The 26,550-nt window shown below is 36.3% G+C and overlaps 1 protein-coding gene across 1 annotated transcript in view; it reads right to left on the bottom strand.

Moving 5' to 3' along the window:
* The window catches only part of CWF19L2 (CWF19 like cell cycle control factor 2), a 67,856-nt gene that overhangs the window by 20,786 nt on the left and 20,520 nt on the right, over positions 1-26,550 (bottom strand). The window contains exons 9-12 of the mRNA XM_032200301.1: positions 23,243-23,339; positions 20,254-20,343; positions 2,886-3,011; positions 1,538-1,675 (exon numbers count right to left, since the gene is read on the bottom strand). Of these exons, the coding sequence (XP_032056192.1) occupies positions 1,538-1,675; positions 2,886-3,011; positions 20,254-20,343; positions 23,243-23,339 (451 nt within the window). The remainder of the gene's footprint in view (positions 1-1,537; positions 1,676-2,885; positions 3,012-20,253; positions 20,344-23,242; positions 23,340-26,550) is intronic.

The following is a 26,550-nucleotide window of genomic DNA, read 5'->3' as shown; positions in this document are numbered from 1 at the left end:
CTTTTTTATCAAAACCTACTTTCAGGCTGCTAGGCTCGGGTTCTGTTCCATTCTCCTTACTTGGACATGTCAAGCACTTTTAAATAACTGTTAAGTTTTGGATTTGATTTTTCTTTTACCCTCCAAAAGTTCTTTATTCTTCTGTTCACTCATCCTTGGATTTATTTATATAATAAAGTTTTATCCCATTTGTGGAAGGTGTTCTCTCCCTTAGAATGTTTTTGTCAGTAGCATACATTTGCAGTCAGCACTTAGTACTAGAGATTCCCAACAGCCTGCAAGCATTTTCTCTTTATGTATTCTTTTTCCAGTACATAGATACTGCATTTTTTTTTGTAATTGCTTCTTTTTAGAAGATAAACACTATATTACATTTTCCTCTATAAGTATGCAGTAGTTCAGTTGCCAAGGTTCATGATCTTTGGAGTAGAATTTTTACACATACCGAAGCCAGGCCATTTCTACCTGGATTGAATTTCAACACTATCCCAGAAAACCTTATAATGCAGGTAACTTAGATCTTTGAGGGACTGCCTGCAGGTAGAAGATTGCAACCAAAGATGCCATGCACACAGGGTTCATTTTTTTTTTTGTTTTCTTCAAATCAAATAATTATAGCCCATAGCTTTTAGCAGTTGGTACAGATAATAGAATGAGATTAGAAGTCACTGAAAGGAAGTAAAAGGGGATATTCAGTCCAATCCCCAATTACCTTAACAATCCATAAACCAAAAGCAGAGAGAAATACCAGCTATGGAATTATTTTTTTTTCAAATTGGTAATGGCCAGAAAAGCGCACAGAGGATGCATCATTAGAAATGTGACCTGCTTTTATACTTTCACCTAAGCAGTCACAGTCTAGAATAAATCCGAGTGAATCACTGGTAGGGGTGCTCTTACATGAAGTGTCTCAGTCATCAGAAACTTAGAAAATTTGTATTTCAAAGTTGAACAGAAAAAAAATACATTTACATGAAAAAAAAATACAAAGAAAAATTACCAGAATTTTCCCTTTGAAGACTTAGAAAACTAAATATCATAGAAGCCTTTGATCTCCATTCAAGTTTGCTATGCTTCCCTGCATACAATCCAGTCCTTGCATTAAAAGTTACTTAGTACAACGTCAAAAATACAAAAAATGAAAAAGGGTAACTGAACACACAATAAGAATCTTTCCAGTTTGAAGCAAAGAAACTTGGAATCAACAAATATGGAAAGTATCTTTTGTGTATTCATATAAATTTTAGAAACTTCAGGGGTAAGCTAAGAAGAATGCATTTATAGCATGAAAATCTATAGGCAGAAAAACAGCACAATCAGTTCATGAAGGAGCTGAATGCACCATATTTCCTGCATGCATGTTTCTGTCTCTTTGATGTCAGTAAAATCATCCAACAGACTTGAACATTATTCAAGACAATCAGAATTCTCACCAAAAAGCACCATACCTAGCACAGTGAGGGTCATTGCCTCTTATTCTTTTGATTTTCCTTATAATAAAATGCAGAATCAGAAACCCATACACATCACACCTTACCTTTGATGCCATACGCATGAACAGTGCATTTTGATCCTCTGCTGTTCTTGTCTTCTCATTTTTGACTAAATCCTGCAGGTTCATACTGTCATCATCCGGAAAGTACCTTACTCTTTCTTTATCTACATGAGTAGTGACCTGGAAACAAACATATTGAATACAATAAAAACCTAGTGAGAAAGATCAAGAATGGAATTCAGACCCTGATAATTTCAGCAAGTTTAAAGAACAGAGGATCAAGCTAAGCACATCTGAAACAACAGGGCTTGCTGCTTCATTTGACCTAAGGAAAGGAGCAATGAGCATTTCCTATTCCTTCAATTGTTTCAGTAGGCCTAAATAAAAATATTGCCTTGTTTCACAATCACTATCTCTCTTATATCCTTAGGCTGTCAGAGCTCCAACACTACCAATTCAAGTCGCACAGTAATTCACTGAAATGGTTGATCAGTTCACAATGATGGAATATTCCAAAAAGTAATCTCCATTATTTACAGAAGTTTTTTTTTAATTCTCCAACTAAGACAGTTAAGCCAGGAAAGAAGGAAAAAAGAAAAAAAAAAAAAAAGGAAAAAAAGGAAAGAAAAGAAAAAGCAATCAAACACATTATTGAAAACTTAGTAAATGTGGTACCTCTGCCATCTTAAGAGTACACAACTGCAAAATCGTAGGGTATGGTAATTAACGTAACAGAGGTGGCGTTTTTCCAACACAGAAAGAACAGGAAGATGACAACCAATACCTCACCTCTTGTTCTTTTTACTCCTCCACAACGCTATTACAAACTGATCTGTTGTACTAATCAAGCATGTACTAGAAATGTAAGGTATTGTTTGCTCCTCCAGCCCCAAGTTCAAAACACTAGTTTATTTATTGCTGCAAACAAACATTAGAAGAATAAAATGTTCCTCCAGCCTCCAAGCTTCTCCATGTTCCCCAAAAGACTTTGCTGTAAAAGTTGGGTCATATTATCAGCAGCAGTACTTTTGATCAGAAGAAAAGTGAAATTACCCACAGATATTTTAGAAATATTCAGTTCAGATAAACTTTATGCAGTATAAACTGCTTTGCTAAGAGACTGATAATTTGAGAAAAGACTTACTTTTCCTTGACTGTATGTTTAAATAAGCCCTAAAACAGTCCAGAGGTCAACATAAGTCTGAAAATAAACTTAATATATGCTTAATATGTTCTCTAACACTTAATTACAATCATCTTCTGAAGAGCACTTTTTAACTACCTATCGACAGTCTTATAAGTCACACACATTAATTCATGCACCATAAAAGTAAATTTACAAAATCATTTCTGAATTTCACTCCTTAGCACTCACTTCTGTAAAACTTACCATCTGTCTCTTTCTCCGTCCTCCTCTAGGCTCCTGTGGTTCAGCTGATGCAGTCACAGGCCATGCCCTTCCACTTTGATCTGTTCTGACAAGGATCACTTGCTCATCGTCTTGACGGCTTGAAGCCTGTGTCAGAAGATGTATTTTAAAACAGAGGTTACAGACAAAAACAAAAGCAGCACCTAATCTCACACTGAATAAAAGCATTTATTTAAAAGATTATTTAAAACATTTAAAGCTCTAAAGATAAAAGAACAGATTCTTTACATGTTGCATGTTTGTTATAATTCAAAGCAAGTAGCATTACATTACACAAGTTCTTTTCCACATTAAGAACGGACAGGAGATTGAACACATATCCAACTACGCAAGTCCAGAGCGAACATAAATTTCCAAAAAGAACCAAGCTTGTATTTCTTGTTCTTTGTCATAAAGGTTCATCCCCAGAAGAAATACTATGCTTCTGAATACTTCAATAGATAATACTGAATAGCTGGTGAAAACTTTGGCTATGGCTTTTGAACACATTCCATTAGATCAGACTCATTTCCTACACAACTGGCACTGCAAGAAAGAGAATTTTACAGAGTGGTCCTTACTATCAGGTTAATTCCAAAACTACTGATGATGTTGGTTTTACTGTATCAGAATCCATGAAACAAGATGCCAATTGCCTGGTTTCAGCTCATTCTGTCAGCCAGCTACAGGTGAAGTCTCTATCATTCATATGAACACACGGGAGACCCCTTTATTTTTTTGCCAGATAATATAATTCTTTATTATATTGGACATATTCAGACTTTAAGGTCAGAAGCAAACATCTGCCTCAAGGAATTACCTACAAATGAGGTCATCTTAGCTTGGACAGAAAAGTGTAATCCCCAAAATCCCAGTTTACCCTTCAGCACCTAAGAGTTTACAGGCCTGTAGATCTATCAGTAGAGTTCTAGAGTTGTATTGAGTTATTCCTCCATGCATTCTCAAAACCTCTTCCATTTTGCCAGAGATGGATGGCTTAAATCTATTCTACATCCAAACCCAATCAGAATGCCTAGACTAAGCACCTTTATCCTTAAGTTTTATCCCTGGTTGGCTTAGTTCATGTCCAGCACTCATTAACACTCTTGAATTGCTCAAAAAAGGCTGCAAGACAGATTCCATGCAGAAAAACATGTCTTTTGGTGAAAATATTCTGGAGGAAAATCATTCATTTATGTGGGAGATTTAACTTCAGGGCAGCTCAAGAAATTGCAAATCCACCTCCCATGACTTCTCTGCCCACCAAGCAGGGAGTAGAGGAAATAGAAGAGGCCTGGAAGAAGCAAGACTGAAGAAAAGACATGAAGGACTCACTTGACCAGACAGAATTTATCAGTGCACCTGAAAAGTAAGGATTATCACATAGCCCAGTGATGAAGGCCCTCTACGGATCCCAGTCCTGTTGACACAATACCAGGGAGATGAACGAACGTATTCATTTCCCAAATGGCTTCTTAAATACTTCCCTGCACTTCAGCTATTGCAAATTCCATGTCCAGGTACTCAGTCCTAGCTTACACTACCACTGCCAGCTACCTAGAAGGAAAGCACAGGAGGGCGAGGTACTGCTTCACATCACCCCTTTTATGAACTCAGCCCTCAGTCTTCTCATACCTTCATCAACTAGTGTAACTGCAAAACCTTCTTTATCAGTTTATGAATTTATCTCCAACCACCCAGGTCCTCATTTGGGATGGAAGTTACCATCTTTACAGCTGAGCTGCACAATGAATGTCCTGTCAAGAGCCAGGTCAGCCCAGCTCCCTCCAAAACTTTCCCACTACATAGGGGTGCATCAGATTCAAATAAAGATAATAGACAGAGACACATTTGCACATATAAACAAAAAGAGAAAAGGTGAGAATTGTTCACCAGAAAAATAAGTATTCAACTTTATGGAAAGTTTAAGAATTAAAAAAAATATATTAAAAGAAAGCCTGAGAGCTTCTTGATTACTCTAAAAAACAAAGATGTTTAGGTAAGTCAGATGATTAAATTAGAGCAAAAAGGAGGACATCACTAAATCTGGTGATATTAGGACAGCTTTTGTCAAGTCTTATAAACAACTTTATTAATCTCAATTTGAAGCTATTTTCCACCAAACAACTGACGTGCCTGCTTTACATCTGCCATCCTTGCCTAATGAAAGCCTGTCCCAGAAACCCCAATCAAGTCTAAAAGTTCTGTAGATACTGAAGTGTGCTGACTCTGATGGCCTAATCATATTTTTCAGGAAAAGTGACACAAAGGTAGAAGTTACAGAACAAAAAACTGTCTAAGTAAACCAAAACTCTCTTCTGTATCAAAGGCAAATCTCATTTTTGCAGAGCAAACCAAGACGTCCAACACTGGTCTGGCTCCAATAAGCGTATTCAGGGAGGCATGTTGCATGCACCACCACTTGTTCCCTGTATCAGCCAGATTATCTGCCTCGGTTGTTCCTTTTTCAGAACAGAAGGTATTTGCTCTCTCCTGGGAGAGGGTAGGGGGAGAAGAGGTGATTCACTGAAACAGGGAAAAAAGGCTGTGTCCTGCACTTCCCATACTGTGAAGTTCAAACCTGCCTGATAATAGGCAGGTTTGAGACAGGCAACCAAGGCAGGAGTACGCTGTGTTTTCACACCATCACTGGGCTGTTCAGACAGATGTAAGAACTAGTTATCATCCCTGCACAAAATCAGCATTACTTTGAAAACATAACAGCAACAAAACACTCAGTATCAGATGCGCAAAGACAAAGGATGAGGGTGTAAAAGAAGCAGGACGTACACACAACTTAAATGGGATATAAATGCAAGTGGAGTACTCTGGGCATAATGACAAACAGGTAACCAGTGCAAGTTGCTAGGGCATTTGTCATTTCTTTCTGTGTGTCAAGAAAACAGGGAGACATCTGTGAGTACTGTAATGCTTAAATGGCCTATGACTTAGCACAGCTCAGCCCTGTGGTAGCAGAAATAATTTTAACAGTTGAGAGAACTGAAGAATGGAAAGTCAAAGAAAAAAATAAGTTCTAAAAAACAGGATTAGGAGGGAAATTTTGTGAGGAACACTTTGCTTGACAACAAGAAACTCACCAATCTGAAACACTTGAGTGAAATAACCACAAAATTTCATTTGAAATGGTAGAAAAAGACAAGAGAGATGCATGCGCTGGCTAAATTTTACCCCTAATGCACACGCCAACTAATTTTACCCTTACTGCAAGATAACCAGGTACAGGAAAAATCATAAAAAGAGCAGTATTAAAAAGTAGGAAGGGAATAACTGTAAAAAATTATGCACTGCAAATAGGGAAAGCAAAGACAGAGAAATAACATAACATATCATAGGAAACATACAGCAAATGCCTTAGTTCTTTAAAGACTTGGGTAACTCTACAGGTTTGGAAGCTGAAAATGTAACAGCTGACATTGCAGCGAACATTCAAAACCCAGAGATTGGTTTATTAGTCTGAAATGAAAATGACATTTCTAAAGGAAAAAAACGTACTGTCCTAAACCTGACAAACCCACCTGGCCAAGCAGGGACAAGCAGCTCTCCCATAAGGGCAAGTCAAATCCATATGCAAAAGGGGATGCAAGTAACATGAGGCAGGTGAGTAGAAAGACACACCTGACTAGGGATTTCATGTGAAGAGGACTCTTCAGAAATGGTTGCTTGTTAGATTATTACCTGAGAATTGTGATGGGTCCTGTTGCCTTCAGCAGATGTTGCTATGGAGTTTCTAAAAAGATGCTTATCTTAAGTCCCTCTCTCCCCACATCTTTACATTGTCAAGAAAAGGGACGAAAATTTTCCATAAAGAATGGCTGCATCATTTCCATTCCCAGTCTCTAAGCTTTCACCTCATTATATAAACGACTTTTCAGAAAGATTAACCATGAAAAACAACAGACATTACAACACCAATGTTGGTTTGCTGAGGAATTGCACAGAATGATAAACAGATTCTTCAACTTACAAGCATCTAATTCCTTCTGAGAACACCTACCTCAAGATTTACGTGTCTTCACTACAAATTTTAAAATGCTGCCATGTCAAAAAGGAAGCCATTTCAGCAGCGATTATTTTCCCAGAATGAAGGTTTACAAGGTATGCTACATCTCAGAAAAACAGATGTTACATGTTCCTGAAGACAAGCTCCAAAATACTAGATACTAACAACAGTTGCATTCTGTTTTTTTTCTGATTTCTGCCTGCTGTCACAGTAACATACAGGCAGAAGAACAGGCAGAAGTGGGAACGCTTCCATTTTTCCACATGCAAGACTTCAGATGGCCTTCTGCCCCATTTGGGGCATTACACTTCCAGAAAAATGCAAACTTAACAGGAGAGAAACTAGAGAAACGTAAGAATGACTAAAGGCCTAGAAAAAAAATATTTTTAAAAAAGTTGAAAGAAAAAATTAGACATAATTGAGAATATGCTAGTAAGCTGCAAAAACTCAAAAGGTTTTGGCAAATGAACTGCATGATGAATAAAAAGAGTAAAATAAAAGGGTTTTAAATCGCAGAAGAAATGCAAGTTAGGTAGCAGAAAGGTTCTTCTAACATTAAAGAGTGTAAAACAACAACAGTACGATTACCTAAGAAGAACGTGGAATCATCATCATGTTTGGTTTGGTTTTAAAAAACAAGAAAGGCTAGAAAACTGCTAACAACCCCGGATGTGTACAATGGAGCTAGAGATGAAGGCAGCAGGGCAATAGACTTCAGCAGGCTCCTGTTCACACATGAAATGCTGCAGAGGATAAACAGATGTAACACATACTCTGAGCCAGTACCCTACAGAAATCAGGGTTTTTGTTTGTTTTGTCCACAGAGTCCTGGCACAAGACACACAAGAATAACCATATTTAGATTTAATATTCCAGAAGAATAGAAAAAGGCACAAAATAGAGTAATCTTTAACTTTAGAAGAGAAAGTACAAAAAAAAAAGAAGTCGTCCATCAAAGGGAATTTAAAATAAGCAGATAAAAGGATAAAATAATTTTGGACAGCACAAAGGCTAATGTGTAGTCATGTGAAAGACTAAGAGTAATTGCATACTATGAACCAAGATGAATCCAACAGATCAAATATGCCAGGCATGGTTATTCAGAAGATTAAAGCAGTTAGTAGAGGTAAAAACACCCTTCAGTAGCCAAAATCCTATCTAAATATAAAATATAACTGAACTACAAACTGCATAAATTTGGAAAGTTTATTGTACATTAAAAAAAAAAAAAAAAAAAGGCAAAAGTTAATATTGAAGAGGATCTCCCTAAAAATAAACACTAAAACTATTTCTAAACACACCAGAATCAGAAAGCTTTCTGACAGAAAAATAAGAGATGATCAAGCAGTTACTGCAATATCAAAAGTGATAAAAATAAATTATTTGCATTCTAAATTTAAGATGTTGCTATTCCACATTTTTTATTTTATTTTATTAAATCATGGAATAGAACTTAGGAATCATCTTCAAAGTAAAATGTCAGTAAAAGGTTTTCAAGAAAGCTGCCATGAAAAATGATTCTCTCAGATTCCGAAAAACAATTCCAATAGATAACATCCATACTCTTCAGTACACATCCTGTCATTTAAATAGTCCACCGTACAAAAATAGTATAGCGTGACGAGTACAACATAAATATTTTTAAATGTGCCAAAGGCTGATTCTGGGAATTGCAATGTATTTAAGGTTTGCAATGGACAAACTCACACAAGTATAAGTCACTTAAGCAAGTGTGGTATATTCGGGAAAAGCCTCTTCAAGGAGAGGTCATGACCGCAGCACCATTAGACTTTTCTGAAGGACTTAAAGCTATGTGGTTACCCATCTAACCAAAAGAGAGCACTCAGAACTCTCATTTATCTGCTGAACTACTGTCAGGGACCTCAATTAATTCAGAAATGCACCATAAAACCTCACATATAAGAGGAATTATCACTCCTCTCTCCTCATTTTATCGGTTGTTGTTTCTAAAACAACTCTATAGGTTTGCATTCCTATGACTATATGACACAGTACCTGGTAATATCCATTCAGCATAGTACAAGAATAGAGTAATGACTTTCTTCCTACTAATAATCTCTGAAATCACCCATAAGACCTTACAAATATTCCCTAGAACTGTACTATCTTTCAGAGAAGAGGCACCAAATATCTTCTTGTGCTTTAAACAGAGATTCCAGAGAGTCTGGATTCTGCTTCTGTTTTAACTTGCTTTTATTATCTGGAATATGGATTTATTTCTTTACACAGTGGCATGGCATTACACAGCATTGCAAAGCTTACTTTGAACCTTCTCGAGCTGCCAAATTAACCACTTCTATTAAATAAATGTTTTATGCTATAAATACAAAATTGATGATATTACTAAGTATTTTTCTGATATTACTATAATGGTGATACTGGTTATAGTAATAATGTGATTAAATTACATAATAATGTAATTAAATATGATACATATTATTATTATATGTTAAAATTGAAAGTGGCAAAGAGGCTCAGTCACTATCCTTGAACCCTGTGATGACTCTTACACAAATATTATTCAAAGTCCTAAAAAAGCAAGGATTGTCTGAATTCACTGAACTAGACTGGACTCATTTGTTGTCATTAGTGAAGGAACATAAATTCCTGCTTCAGGCCAATTAAATATGCAAAGTACACAGTAGTTCTCACCAAACATACAAAATGCTATAGAGCGATTAACACAACTGAACAAAACAGAGCAGACATGTCTGCTTTCAAAAGATAAATGCTTAAATTAAATACATAAATAAAATTCAGTTCTGAAAAAGATTTTTGAACTCTCCAGAGATTGTGTCTGTTCCTGCAGAAGGAAATAAAAAGGCTCTGCCACCACATGTGCAGGAACAGACATCCGAGTACCTAAGCAAACATGAAGTAATGAAGGAAAAAACAAAGCTTGGTGACAGTCTTCAGCAAGGACAAACCACAACAACTAAACACTAGCTCTGATCTCAAACGAATTAGGTGCTGGATTAAGAATATTTTTTTTTCTTTCCTTTCTGTTTCCTTTCTCTTACAGTCTATGGCAAATGGAAATGTTTTGAATCCATTGCTCTCTTATTCCTCTACTGGTCTAAGTGTCAAGGAGACACGTGGCACTAATCAGCGGGCTGGACATAGCAGAAGACCTATCTTTCATCCTCTGTCTCTTTTCCTCTCGAGGTGTTTTCTTCTCCCATTTCAATTACCTCTTACTCAGTTCTGTGGTTGCACTTACACTTGAGTTACCAGAAGGAAGAGTCAACCCCATTCAGGATGAACAGCCTGCCTCCTTCAGCGCTAACCATTTGTAAGAGCAGGTCTCACCACTGTACTCATTGCCTTGAGTGCCCATGAAAGGTAAGTTTCAAAGCATCTATGCTACCCCTTCAGGGTCTGCCACTGAATAATGCGAATAATGGGAGTGTCAACTTCAAAGGCAATACCTATAAAATCAATAGATACAGCATTTTCCGTAGTAGGACCAAGGTCTGGCTCTCCTAGCAAGGTGAAGTTAAAGTGTTACAGGTCTGTAGCAGCAGACCACAGTATAAAACTTCAGTTTGGGTTCTTGTTGAGAGGGAGAAAAAATAAAAATAAAAGTAAAAATTAAGGGAAATAGGAGCACAAGGAAGCAAGAGGTTCAGCCTAGGTTAGAAACTTAGTATTTCAGGAAAGACCCGGTAAACATAGTAATAGGCATCACTATTACAACTTTAAAAGGGATTAGGCTAATAGTGAAAGAAGATTGAAAAAAAAAAAAAAAGAATAGTTTTTACAAGACCAGAAAGTTAATGTACCGTAATCAGCACCCTGCATTTAACAGAAAGGAGATGCATTAGAAAACCTAACGGGGGCTGTAACGCAGCAACAAAGTAACAACATCAGAGTATCTTCATCAGGTAGCGCTAGGTTTATGTAGAAAGCATGAGACTCAAAAAATAAATAAAGTCATAAGTTCTAATTCATAAGTGAAAACATTCATTATTACAAAAGGTATAGATATAAATACTAATTGTTTTGTCTCTTTTTTCCCCACTTAGAGTGACATTAATAGCATGTTACGTAAAAATGTAATTTTGTCTTACAGATATAAAATTGGTTGCCCTTTAAATTCAATTTTTTGTTCTTATATTATGAAAAAGAATATTTTATCTAAACTGCTCATTACTCAGAATAACTAACCTTATCTTCTTATTCATCTCCTCTTTACATTGAACACCTCCAATCAACCCTGCATTCAATAATTTTTGTTTGCTCTCAGTACTTATTTTCTTAGAGTATCTCTGAGATGGCCGTACAGCCAGCCACAGGACCAATACTGTGCAATGCACAGCAGCTTGTGGTGTGTCCAGTAACAAGGAAATATCAGCAAGCCACATATCTCAAAAATACAACTTTAGAAGAAGGTTTAAAGATGCAATCTGGTATTTCAAATTGCTACCTACATTTTGAAATAGTTATATAACCATAGCACAAATAAGCCACTGTAAGCATGTGAAGCATCTGTAGGAAAGGAAGAAAAAGACTCAATAGCTTGTTTTTATAGCAACAGCATCACATACAAACTAAATTCTCAGACCATAAAAAAGAAAGGTATTGCAGCATATTGGTTCTTAAGTCCACAAATTCCTGTTTCATCTTATCAGACAGAAATGTCATATAAGACCGACAATGTGATAAGCAGAAGTTTGGCATGTGTAAACAAAAATAGTATTTAAGTATATGTTATTTCCTTAAGTAAATAGAAGATTTAGTAACAAGTACGTAGAATTCTAAGCCCAGTAAAAATACTTGAACAAATTTCTCTATTTAGAAAAGAGATTTTCTCTAGCTCTGATGCAAGAGGTATTTTCAGACTATATATCAGAAAAGATAGCTTTAAAAACTGAAAGCATCAGAGTATCCCAACTAGCAAACAGTCATTCAAGCTTATGGGGGGGGGGCTTCATAATGCATCTTCATTAGCAGGACAGGTAGTTCAACTTGAAAAATCATCATTAAAGGGGTATATGTAAAATAAAATTTAAAACAAAAGCAAACAGGTTCCTCCTTTCCATATGAAATCAGAAGTGTGTGCTGTATCACAAAGGCTTTCCAGGAATAGTTTTGCTTTTCTTTTTTTCTTTTGAGGCAGGGGGAAAGGAAATTTGTGAAGAAAGAAAATTTCTGAAGAAAAATAGAATTCATTATGAAGAAATTTAGTGAAGGTGCAGACACACAGCAATAAAAATATGCAGAAATTCTGCTTAGTATTAAGAGAAAAACCGACCTAGAACTATGGCACCGCTGAGTGCAAGTGCTGCATGGCACTTGGAAAGGACTTTTATTTCTAGTGTTAGAACATACTCCAAAGCTTCACATGATCTGCTTGAAGTTTTATTCACTCTGCTCTTTTATCCCTGTTAATTGTACTGAAATCAGTAAGAAATATTTCTTTTACTTGCTAATCCAGTTTCTTGAGTACTTCTTAAATACAAAAAAAAACAAAAACAAAAACAAAAAAAAAAAAAAAAAAAAAAAAAAAAACAATTTCCTCTAAATTACATTTAGGAAGTTAAGAAACTTTGTCTTAATATGTTTTTGTCTTATAATTGTTTAATCTTCTCTAAATGACATGAGCAAGAGTTTTCAGGAAATACTCTCACAGAAGCTGCACATACCTATTATTTCTGAAAAGTAAGTACTAATGCTATTAAAGCTGTTCTGCAAATGGATGCCCACTTTATTATTCCTTGTTTTAGTTAGAGCGAGTCATCTCTCTGAATGGGGAAAACAGACTTTTGCTGAAAAAAAAGAATGGTACAGCCATCCTGCAGACAAGATTCAAGTGTGATGGAACAGCAATGATTAGAAATTATGATGCGCTGAAAACATTTGAGAGTAATCAGGCCAAAACCCATCTGTTGGAGTATCTCCACACCATCCGAAGCTCCAAACAAAATCACAGGTTTTCATCATGCATTTAGCAAGGACCATTAACCCTCAACAGTCCAGCTTTTACACAGTTTTTTTTTTTTTTTAACAGGTGTTTCAGGTGTATTCTTCCATGAAAGTTTTAAATAGTTTTTAAATAATGTTTGATCTTTCTCCTAAGTCTTGGAGACTTACTACAACCGTACTTAGGTTCTGCATTGGGTATGGCACAACGAAAGGCCACTCAACCCTGTAAAATTAAAGCATATTACAGGTAAGTTTTGACAACCAAATGTTTTTATTGCAGAACAACAATCTGCTTTTATATTCTCATTTCCAAAACCTAGAATGTTGGTACACCTGCAATTTTGAATGCTACTTTTCAAGGGTGGGGTTGTTTCAGTTTTCTAAACATTTCTAAACATTGCATTTGAGGTATTGACTATATTTCTTCTTTCACTTCTTGTTCCCAAGTATTAACTACTGTCTAATCGGAGTTATTTCAGTTTTGTTCCACAGCTGATTCCTCTCACCTACTCCTATTGTCATATGGTTTAGTTGTCTCAGGATAAAAACTGTACTGCAAAAGACATCTGGGCATGGTCCTGTGCAAACTACTGTTGATGTCCCTGCTTGAGCAGGGAGGTCAGACCGGGTGACCTCCAGAGGTCCCTTCCAGCCCTTACCATTCTGAAATTCCGTGAATTTCTTCAGATAAAGACCCATTATGTTCCATCCAGTCTCTGCTCAATCGTAATTGTACGTAATGGTATGTAATGGATTTTTGCATTTGAAGTATACTAAGTTCCTGATGTTATAAAGGTTTCCACTAAAAGATGAGCCCTACTTATGCCATAAAACTGGCTAAATTAAGAAGCAGCTTTTCCCTCCACTGTAACATGCCCTCCATCTGAGAGATGTACAAGCAATGGACTGGAGAGTGTTATCATTGTCTGGAAAAAAGAAAATTCTCCCTTAAAGCATTGTCATGTTAGTAATTTGCATGCTCTAAAGTGAAATATATTGCCTCCCAAAACTGAAGCCTATTGTTCTACACATACCTTGCCCAAAGGACTTTACAGAAGCACTACACACGCTTCATTAGGAAAAAAAAAAATAAAAAATTAACAGATTTCTTCTGAGTTTTTTTGCTCTTTGTTGTGGAAAACATATATCAAATGCCGTTTTATTTGTTATGTTTTAAGAATATTTATTTAATAAGTCCTACTAGATTGAAGACACCTGCATTGTCACAGAAAATTCAGTTATTCAAATGAAGACTTGCTATGCTGTAGTCATTCATATTTTCCTTACAATTTACCTCAAATGCATAACAGAAAAGCCTTTATTGTTTTTTCTACTTTTCAGAACTGTACTCTCTTTTAAATACACTATGACAGTATATATTCTACCATGTTATTTTGCTTAAAGTACCGCCTTTTACCTTCCATTCAATTTTGTATTAGTTTTTGCATTTTAAACACAATTCATCATTATTAAGAATTGTCTCCAGCAATCACTCAGCACGGACTACTTTTTGTTTTCTGCATACTGATTAAGTGCTGTGGAACCCAATAATAGGTTTTAGGTTGAGAAGGGTGATTTTTGTGTTTTGTTTCAGTTGGTTGGTTTGGTTTTGCTTTATATTGTTTTTCCCCCTTTAAAATGTATCTATTTTCAACTTTGAGTATAAAATTGCATTAACAATTTTTATAAGATTCATACATTTACATTTAATCCCCCACCATGAATAGAGTTCTAGATTTACCCGATTCTGTACCATGTCAATATATTTCCTGATCAGAAAACACAATTAAGCCAGTTTTTAGCAACACAAAGGCAGACTGTTTTTCATTTAACAGATTTGACTATTTCTTAGAGGACAACTGCAGGGAGCATTGAAGGAAGTGTGAGAAGAAAATGGAAAAAAAAATCTTAAAAAAATCAAAAAAAAAGAAAAAAGGTAGGGGACACAAAGCACATTGTAAACTATTTAGAATCATCACGAAGAACACCTTCTACCTCCAAATTAAAGCATAAATGCCTTCTCTAACAATGGCAAAAAGTGAGCACCTAATTAAGAGTATAAGAAGAAAGGATGCCTCCAAGCATTTGTGACTTGGTGACTTAAAGAGCCAGATACCATTTCTATACAATTCCCAAGGGGTTTATTTTTCATTAACTTTTTCAGTCTCTTCTTGAATTTATTTAAACTTCCTGTATGTACAACATTCGAGAGCAACCATTCTGCAAAGAATACTTCTGCATTTGTTTCCAATCTGGCTTTTGCTCATTTAATTTGTTTACTTCCTAGGCTTTGTACCACTAAAAACCATGGCAAACAAGCTGCATCAACAGAGTGGTAATGTTTTAGACAGATATTGTCAAACAAAAATTAAGAATAAAAGCATAAATTACATCAGTTATGACTGGTACTGACAATAGCAGAGATAACATCCTCAAAACTAACACACACTCACATCGGGAGTCATGTAGCACTTTCAGACAACAGAAATACAAACTATGCTTAGAGATAATCCAAGAACAGGTAGAAGTTATTTTTTAAATGCTGAAGCCTCCACAATTTTCTGCTTTCTTGATACCGAGCCAGAAGGACATATGGTTTCCTCCCTGATAGAGCAATGGAGCCAAATTCAAAATGTTTTACAAGCAGATAGGTCAAACATTTACTATGTTTAGTTAAATAGAAGGAAGTGTAGAAACTTTGTATCCCTGATCTTACCTTACTTAATAATTCGTCAGTTTTATCCATAAGAAAATACAGACTTGTATCTCAAAGTGAGGACAAGATGACTCCAGCTTTGAGAATGTTTAGGAAGAAGATTAGGTGGGGAACTCATGGTATGCACATGTCCTTGGATGTGTGAATGACTTAGTTTAGTATGCATGCCTAAATTGAAACTGTAAGGTAAGAAAGATCAAGATGACCTGAGCATGCACAAGAGTTGGGTTCAACCAGGAAACACACTGAGGAAGACTATCAGTGACCACCAGCAGATCCCAAAAGACCACCAGTAGAAACAAATGCACATGTGTCAGGGACATTTACATGTTTTAATGAGTTCCAGGAAATAGTACAAATACATTAACTGTTCCTTGGAAATCTAATGAATATGTATATTTTGACTGCATGTAGCCTTTGTAGTTGGGCAACTCAGCGTGCACACTAAGTGGAGTGATCCCCTGTGCGCCTGCTGCCGCAATAAAAGACTGCCCGCTCTCTAAAACTCCAAACTGAGTCTTTGAAAGTTTTTTCGACCAACTTTTACAGTAACACTCTCTCCTTCTATTCTGTAAGTACTCATTTTTGTTACCTATGCTAAAAGAGAAACACTATGGCACAGCAGCCTTCTCTTACACAGATTCACTAGGGAACAAAGTGCATCTCTGCTTTTCTCAACAGACCAATAAACATTTACACATAGGCATTTGAACATGAGCATCATTTAATTCCACCTAAAATTAAATTCAGGGTTAGTCCAAATGCCTCTTTTGCACATTCAAACTTTTTTTTTCCATAGATTGAGAAAGTTGCCTTGTGCCCAAAGACAAAACAAGCACAATCTACACTTTGAATTCACTTTTTAAGAAGGTTCACTGCAAATGCATTCACTGTAATTGTATAAATGCAACACAAGTATTGTCTACCTGTCTCTCACTGGAGCTGACCATGCACAAGCAGTTGAAACACCTGTGCATTTTGCAATTAGTACTTGAATCACAGACTTCCCATGTCTAACAAACCCACAGTCTCTATCCCAAAAGAGCTGTTTAATCCAATGCACCAAACGTCAGGCTTGTTCAGTGTTTAGAGTGTTTAACCATGGGCTGTCCTGATCTAATTCCATGTTTCAAAGTAGAAAAATAGCATCAGAACACTTAGTAAATATTACTAATACAGAAAATAATCTGGGGAGCACTTAAGGATATCAGATGCTGACATATTTAGAGGTGCAAAGAGAAGAAATATTAATAAATTACCTTGTACTAACAGTTGTCTGCTCCTTTGCTAACTTAGAGCAGCCTGAGAGGCAGCGGTGTGACAGCACTGGGAAGTTGTATCTTCATTAATGCACTTTCAGGCATGAAGCCTGACACTAGCAGTGCTTAGCTCTCCTAACAGAACTGCCATAGCACACCAGTTCATAGGCTATTGAAAATAATTCATTTTCTATTTAAGTGTCTGATATGGATATAGATAGATATTTAGATATATTATCAACAGCATAAGGTACAAGAAAGAAGTAGGAAACAGCGTAACTGAGAAATGAAATATTTAAGATCAAAAACAATGTGGAAAAAATTAAGTAAGTTCAGTGAGCCAAATCCCCAAACAACATTCTCTAGTATTTTTCTTGAAGTACCAGAAAAGCAAGAGAACAGCTACCCATGCATTTGAGAGGAATACATATAAAAACCAACCTCTCTAACCCTATAAAAAGCTATTTAAAAATTCGTATCTCGGTTCAGACAAAATAATTTCTTCTATAAAGAGCCCCAAAACCCACAAGCAATTTAAGAACAATTCAACTAATAAAATTTTACCATTTCTGCACTTTGTACACATGGAAGGCTAGCAGTTGAAAACAAATTAAGTGCTAGACAGGCAAAATGAGGGCCACTAGTGCATAAAAAAAACACTTCAATAGTGCTGAAAAATAGTTTCAGACAAAGTCACTATTATTTTTTCTTTCAACATCAAGACAACCCAAACATGCTTTAGCCTGTACTGAATTTTAATCTGGGATACTTTCATACAACAGAAACTTACGATGTTATCTGCGGTTTTTCACTTTGATAGAAATGTCACATTAACTACTAAGAACAAAAAAGAAAACAACAAGCCTCTTCCTCAATATAAATTTTAGCTACACAATTACCCAAATGGGCTTATTCAAAATGCAGCTATGGATTTCTCCCTTGCTTCAGTATCACATACAATTTTCTTGCTATTCTAGGTTCAGAAAGATGGACGCATTCGTGCTTTTTGGCTTCTTTCAGCTGGAAATCTCCACTTGTAACTTCTAAAGGCATTACAAGCAGCAGGTCTTAAAACTAAGCATGACTTTGGCCAAAAGGAACAAAGTAAAAAAAACAGTCCTACCAGGACATGTAGGTTTGAAACATCAGGATTTGAAAATCGTGCTTAAAACCAACAATTTGGGGTCATTTGGGGGTAGAATTCTTGCCTAAATCAAACCAACTATAAAAACTAGGATCATCTCTATTCTCACTTAAATTAAATAAAGCAGGATTTAAGCCGCCACTTGAGAGTCCCTTCCCTCCGTAGTTTCCTGATCTCTTCAAAGCCAGCACTGTTGCCAAAAGAATTGATCCTGTCCTCTCTACAAACCCCAGCCACCCGTGCATGCCCCCTTACACTACCATGAGTCTTTATTCAGTCACACAGTGAATCAAATTGGGAAATTGATCCATGTTCAATTAATCACAAAGGAAGAAAAAATAAATAAAAGACTAACTAGGGAGATTCATTCACTGCTTCTTGAATTATCTTCCCAGTCCTCTCAACAGAAATGAAAATACAGCAAAGCCATGTTTTAGGACCTTTCAGCACAATGTTGGCCATGCTGCTTCAAGGAACCAGAGAGAAACCTGCCTGAAACCAGCCCTGCTGCATCTGGAGGGCACCATTTCCACTGGCAAACCATGAGAAGTCCATAACACTGGAATGTCAGCAGGCCTGGTTCTCACCAAGTAAAGATCATTTCCACAAGACAGCTGAGCTAACACAGAAAATAAGCATTCTGAGGTGAAGAGACCTGAAAACCAAGCTCATACATGCAGGAATTATCTAAGATGCTGATCCTAGGCTTCAAAGAAAGCCAACACGGAAAGCACAAGGGTAAATGTTTTGCATCCAAGACACTTCAGAGGGGAAAGAGCCCTGTTTCTAAATCCCTTCAATCTTCAAATAAAGTTTAGATCAATCACAATACTAAGGTGGTCGTTGGAGGCTTAGCCAAGCCCCCGTGGACTTGAAGTATTAACAGTTTTTTTCCCCAATGTTTAAACGGAATACAGAAGGAGCAGGTGCCTTTTAAGTCTGCAGACCTGACTTAAGTCTATAAGCACAGAAGAGTGCAAAACTGAAGGTGGACAGGCACACAAAAGACACAAGAAAAATCAAATAGAATTGAATAGTTCAGTTGGAAGAGACCTACAAAGATCACCGAGTCCAAATCGTAATTATCTTATAGCATATTCTTGAATAGAAATAATAATTCCTTCAAGGCTTCAGGGCAGCAATGGTATGGTATGTTGTAGACTTTGCTATACTAGAAATATCTGTAATTCCTCAAAAAGACTCCTTCTGGACTACTTAGACATTTTTCAGATTCCAGTACAAAGATTGACTAAGAGCCATGACAGGCCTAATCAGAAGGATGCAAACATGTTCTTCATAAGTTTAATTTCTCAGTTCCCAAACCCTTGCATTTCTGAACTCAGTGCTTCTGCACATATGGAGAAATCTCCACATTGCACAGCCCCCATCACTTAGTAAAAGCAAAAGCTAGAAGATCAACCACTGCCAGGATGACAAGGGCTAGAATGGCCTCATGCTAAGTATATTTTCACTTTTTTTTTTTAATGACTCTCCCTTTAGAAAATTCAAGCAGTATTTACATCTTGTACTTTTGCAATGACCACATGTTGCTAGTTTTAAAAATAATTTAAATCAAAATTAAGATAAAAATCAGAGTACGGTTAAGGCTTAAGGCCGCTCAAAATTGTTATTCGTAACTCATTTTCCAAGGAATGTGTCTTTATAAACTTTTCTGAAGACCACCATAACCTCACCGTCTATTTCCAATTTTAAAACCTGAATGTATTTTTCTGTCATTACACTACTCCAGTCTGCCTTTTTTTTTTTGTATATGCACAAAAAAACATGCTTAAGAATTGGTCTGCAGCAAAGCATACAGTTTATCTACACAGAGCCTTGGCAATACTAATTTCTTGTGAATTCAGGGACTGAGACTTAATACTTTAATATGACTGTCATGATGTAGAGGCTAGAGGTCAACCTCCATTTCAATCTGCCTTCTTAATGACAAGCAATATACTAGTCAATAGAAGAGGTCTGGGATTAACTCTTCCTGGAAAAAAATCAGTGGCTATTTGAACTCTGCTGACAACACGTGGATGAATTTTTACTGTTGAACTGGGGTCAAATTAGACAAATCTGTGATGTTCTTGTCCGAGTCTCTTCTCCATCAATGAGGACCACAGCCCATAAATGAAGGTATGGACCCTTCCTTACAAGTCATGCCTTCTAATATTCTTAAGTACATTTCATGTTCTCTATGATTCATCTTCTACTTGCATTAACATTGTATTAACACAACAAAAAATATTTTTTCCCCTTACCTCTCCACCAGACTTTGCTAGAATCTGCTGCTGAGTCTCTCTTAATTTGCGTGCATTGTCAAGTTCCTCTTGAAGTTTTGAAGCTAACTCCTTCAAAAAAAGTGGTATTATGAATTAGTTGAACCATTTTAAACTTTTAGAAGCCTTTCTATAACAAGTAACTATTCATTTAATTTCTTTACATTTTGATCTGTTTTTTTAAAACCCTAGTAACAAAAAAGACTAAAGAAAACATCTCAATATAATTCACACAGTTCTTTACCAGAGATAAAACACATATAATCAGCCAGAACAGAGGTATCTGAAGTATAGAAACATATATTGTAATAAGAACGCCAGAAAAATTATGTTTAAACATTACAGAGTTAACAATAAACGTTTTATGTAGCTAAGCACAGATGCTACTTCTATTCTTCTTTTACTCTAAGGATATTAGATAAGGAAGCCTGAACACGTAAAGTGTATAACACACACATACACGCGCACACACACAGAGGAAATAGAGAAACGTCTCTCAGAGAATTCTGATAATGCAGTTCTACATTTCTCTACATCACATGTCCAACTTGGCACTTAAAACCTGACACTTTGAGTGTTAAAATGGAGAGGAGATGGAAAATGAGAGCGATACACAGTCCTAAGAAAACTGCGTTTGACACTCCTGCTCTCTTGCCCATCTCTTCATGAAGTAAAAGGCAATTTAGATGCTCTTGGTTTGCCAAAAATTATCAGGTGACAACCTATTAATCTATAAGAAATACAATCATTTATAGTCTGACCATTTTGCCAGTTTCATTGATTGGACTCCAACAATCATGCCAACACTTAGCTCCCCCAGAATTAAGTAATTTGATCAGTGCCATGCAGCAAGTCAGTAACAAAAACAAACTTGGATTTCATTTGTCCCACATGGTCAACCTCGAGCTCCAGCCACTAGGATGTCCTGTTACATAACCATCTGTTCCGATGTGTGGGGTGAACTTGTTTAAAGTTCAAGCTGCATTTTCGATCTGAGCAAACAAAATCCATTAAAATTATTTAAAGAGCAACAAGGCAAAGATTAGTTATTTTATGATTTATATTGTTGGGGTTGTGCTAATTTTTTCATTTTCTAACCTAATTCAGAGTGTACGTGTAGAAAAAAAATAAATACAAAATTAACAAAATTGTAATGTTGTCTTCTGCTACATGATTTTGGTCAAAACAAAACCATTTAATAATTAAAGAATTACTCTCTCCTCACACACCACCTGTATGTTTATTCAAAAGACTCCTATTCTGTTACTGTCAGGCTAAAAAGAAAGAAAATATACTTCTGCCCAAACTTTCGTCTAGACCATGCTACTGAAGCACAGCAGATGATGAAAAAGTCTCAATTTTTGCTGGTCTTCATGATAGCCTTTGGAAAACTTCACGCACACAGACACCCCACACACACACACCTTATAGGAATTAGTGTATAGATAGCTTCAACCATCTTCCCCATGGGAACACAGCGCTATAAAATAACATCTTTGAGTTGCTGGTACTAGTCCATCACAATCCTATAATATAATTACATTCATTCATAAATACACTTTTTCCTCACCAGTGTATTTCTATCCCTACATATTAACTAGAAAAACTACAGATTAAAGCATGGAGGCAAATACTTAAATCATTAAAATTCGTTATGTCTTAGTAGAAAATACGCAGCTGTAAGTTAGTTACTTCTAATTCACTTTTGCGATTGATAAGATTTTAAATGGACAGGATTTCAATGAAAAGTGTACTTGTTCAAATTTTATAAAGCTACATACATGCGTTTGTGTCTAAAGTCTGTGAAAAAGATCCACAAAATAAAATGTTTAAAAATATTTATGAAACACTTTTTCCTATCAAATTTAAATTGTGATAAGGGCTTTGTGAAAGACTAACACTATATCCTAATCCAGCAATAAATGGTATGAAAACCATCCTAAAACTTCCTACAGAGAATCAGCAACCCTCATGCAATATTAGCCTGATACTTGAATTCATAACATGCCTTGCTTGTTACTTAGTGATGCAGATTTTGGTGCACAGGCTGTTACAAGAGGCAAACAGATGCACTGATAATTAATTAAAAAAAAAAAGTCCATAGTGATAAGATTTACTTCTAAAAGTAGTATCCTTTGAGAATCTTCATAAGAAGTCATCAATACTTTAGAGCAGCTACTCAAAGCATTTGTAAAACATACCTTAAAAACTAAGAGTATGACCTTGTTATAACTGAAATTTTCAGGCAGCATTACTGAATGCAAATAACTCAGTATAGCCATCCTTAATGTAATAAAAATGTACTTCCAGAGCTCAGTGTTCAAAAAGAGTAAATTTGTGATCTGTCAGGTTGCTGTCTGAAACGAGCCTTCAAAAGCAACATTAAATGTGCAGCTGTGGATCTCGGCTCCCAGCCTCATGCAGATCAGGCAGGGTAGGCATTTTGCAGTGCTGTCCACAAAACATTACAGTTGTTCCCACTGCAGAGCTGGATGCAATAGTCTATGTGACTCTTCAGTTTCTAAATCCTAACCTAATGTGTTATGCTTATACAGCAGAGCTATGGATCACAAGCATCTTCTTATGACAAAATTAATGAAATAACAAAAAGCTCAAGACACTTTCTGTCATAAACACTGACTGGGAGCTTTGCAGTTTTCACCTGCTCCATGCTTAATAAAAAGACATTAAATCTTACAAAAAAAAAAAAAAAGAACATCTATTCTGAGATATGCTGCCTTGTATACAAACCTGGCAACCTGATCCCTCTACTCTAGTTTATGAAGCATGGCATTTGAAGAAGTTACATTAAAAGTACTATATTTATTATCTTCAAGTCTTATCTGATCAAAGTTCACAGAACTTCTCAATTGCTTGAATAAACACTTTTGTTGCTGTTGTTGGAGACTAAAGTACTGTTAGCTTCAAAGAAAAATTCCAGTAAAGCATGACAATTTTTCAGAAACATTACCATGTTTCCCATGAGCTCAGCTTTCACAATCCTGGCTCCCAGTCTGTTCATCTCTTCTTCACTAAGCACTCGAGGTGGCTCATCCTTTGATGTATCCCTGTAAAAAAAAAAAAAAACAAAAAACAGCAGCTCTAAACTCATACAAAAACAATGCAGTATTCATCTGTATAATTATTATATACCTACTGTATTGGCATATAAGCTCCAACTGTCAAAATAACCAGTAACAACGTACCATAGAAATGTATCTGCAGTCAGTAGTAGTTACTGCTTACAACACTTCTCTTTTACGAAGAACACTACCAAGGTGTCTGAAACCAAAAAAGCTTAAACAAAGCTTTCACGAGGTATGTTTCATTTTACTTTTGAGGTCATTAAAATGAAAAGCACTGTCTAATGAACACTTTATCAGCATGAAACAATGGTCAAGAGCCACCTGCAGTTATAAGCAAACAAAAAGAAAGGAAAAGATGAGTAGAAAGAGTAACGTAAACCCATCCTGCATCCATCCTTTCTGGCTTTGGGCATGCTCTTTTACTCGTCAGCTCCAGCAAAATCACCCGTTTCCTAGTTCCTCTGTATGCCAAGTAGTCTGCCACCTCAAAGACTATTTCTATGCCCAAATTTATCTACTTACAGCACAATCTTTGTTTATAACAATGTTTTGGCTGATATGGTAGAATTTCCATGGAAAATTAACTGGTACCATTTTTAAAACACGAAATCTCCCAGGGAGACTATTGCTAATAGCTTCTTATAATAAATTACACCTCTAAGAATTACTGTAAAAAGGTAAACAAGTTTTGCTCATTTTCTCTAACCTTAGAATAGACTAAAAACAACCAACCCTGAAAATAAAATAGTTAACAAAAGAGACATAAGAATATAGTTATGATATTGGTCCCTGCTAATAAAATGAAGAGAAACAATTCACTCACTACTCAATATGATTAAATCCTATAAGATTTGAAGAATGGAAGAACTTTGAAGTGATGTTTAACTGCCAGATCTCTCATGGAGAAAGATTACCAAAGTTACTTTTATCTGTTTTGAAGATGTTCAATCCCAGAAGTCAACGAGAATCTTTACATAACTACCAGAAGGAGAATCTAGATGATGTTCTTAATTCTCCTTAATCTGTATTTTCAAAACAAGCCAGAGCACCTCAGTAAAAGGATCAAGAGATAGTTATTACTTTATGTATGTTTTTAAAGCAGCATGAGTGCTTGAATCATCCATCACCTAAAATTTTGAGACTAATGACGTGTTTTTCATCCTGTCTCAGATTTAACTCTGAGGCAGTCACGTTATTAAGTGTGATTTTCAGCAAATGCTAGCTGGATGGACTTCTCCCATAGGGAGATCCCTTGGGCATCCAATCAGCACCTTTAATTAACCTGTGTCATAACTGTCCAAAACACTTTGATTTATAGGTTGAAGAAACTCCCCGTGTTTTAGAAGCAATAAAACCTAAAAGGTACATCGTCAGTGTGAGAGATGAGGAATTGAACCAGCAACACCTATTAATTCAAGTCTTCGAGTCAGTGAAGTTTACTTTTTGAGACTGACTGAACAACTCTGGAAGCGTACATGTACTACAACCCTTACAACTTTAGGAGGAGGAAGAAGAAAGTGGCAGCTTATAAATTGTTCCCCAAACTAACTGCCCCCAATAGCCAACCCTGAAAAATTGCAAGAGACAGAACAAAACACAGCTCTTCACTGAAGGGAGCAGGAACACAGGTCAGATGCTGTCTCAAACACAGCAAGATGAGGCACACAGGGAGCTGAGAGTCAGCTGAAAGGAGCTTGAAAATAAGCCAATAAGCAAAACTCCACTGTTTTCCAGACCTAAGAAATTTTCACTTTACTAATAAATCAGCTTGGTAATCAAATTGGTTAAGAAATAGAATTACGATATAAAAGCAGATGCACAATTGGGTTTAACAGTACTAAAACAGAAAACATGCAAAAGAAAGTATCAGCTAAATAGCTTCTATGCTTAATTCTCTTCTGTGAAAGAAAGAACAAAATTACCTCAAGTTACCTTTTCTATCATAACAATTTAATTCAATGTACTTGAACAAGCAAACCACTTCCGTACACAGTCTAGTTTCCCAAATTTTCCATTCTGCCCAGCTACAATTAGCATTGCACTTACTACACGTGGTAACCAAAAGGTAGAAGGTGCAGCTTTTGTACTTGTCATACAAAGAAGAGAGTCACCATTACTTAACAAAATACAAAAAATATGATTGTAAAGCAGTAGTTGCTTGTTTTGAGACAACAATCAAGTGACTGGGGTGCCCAGAGCCAGGATGAGAGGCAATGGGCACAAACTGGAACACAGGAGGTTTGGGGATTCTGTGACAGTATCACTAACTACTACTTGTTCTTTACATACTGTACTGGGTCTGGCAAGGATGGAGTTTATGCTCCTCATAGCAGCTCGTATGGTGCTGTGTTTTACACCAGTAACTAAAACAGGGTTGGTAGCACACCAATGTCTTGGCAATTGCTGCACGTACAAAGACAACAGTCCCCCGGCCCCACAGGAACCGAAAATCCATGGAGCAAATCAGAACAGATGCAGGGTCTTCACAAGGTCTCTCTCACTATCTGTGCTCTGGACGATCACCAGAACTCTCTTGTTGTTAATTGCTCATCATTGTCAAAAGGTGCACTGGATGTCAGAACTTGAATTTGACACCAGCTGTACGGCAGAGGTGTTAGATCTTGCTTCCTCCCTTTCCTTTCTTCCATGACAAAAAGAGATAAGGAGGGTAGACTTTCTAAAGGACTGTATGACATTTACACAGATTATTTGCTGCTAATCAGTGAAACATTAACAAGGTACAAGTTTCATATCTGTATAAAAAAGGGTATGAATTAAGACAAAAGGTAAAAACCTAACCACAAATAATTGTGCTTTTTTTTTTTTGCTTTTTTTTTTTTTAAATCTGTGCACAAAAGCACCTATGGATCACTGCTCCTTAACACGTTTTTATTTTCCCCAGGCATACAGCTCTGAGTATATTTTCATTTTCATGCAGTCTGTGCCTGAACTGCAGTGCAGATGCACTTTGTGCTCTTCCAGCTCCTGATAGCACCATCCCTCCCTTACACAAACACCAAGGCTCTTTTATGGAAGGCAAAACAGACGGAAGACAAGTGTGGACCATGCAGATCTGGCACTTGAATGAAGTCATGAACAAAGCACGACTCAGGAACTAAGCAAGTCTCACAGGTTCCAGCTGAGATAGGCCATAAATCATTCTAACCAGAAGTTTACAAACTGCACGTTAGTG

The sequence above is a fragment of the Aythya fuligula genome, chromosome 1 (assembly GCF_009819795.1).
Source record: "Aythya fuligula isolate bAytFul2 chromosome 1, bAytFul2.pri, whole genome shotgun sequence".
NCBI classification, from domain to species: domain Eukaryota; kingdom Metazoa; phylum Chordata; class Aves; order Anseriformes; family Anatidae; genus Aythya; species Aythya fuligula.
Note: the sequence above shows the minus strand (reverse complement) of the source record. Positions and strands in the feature narration are given on the sequence as shown.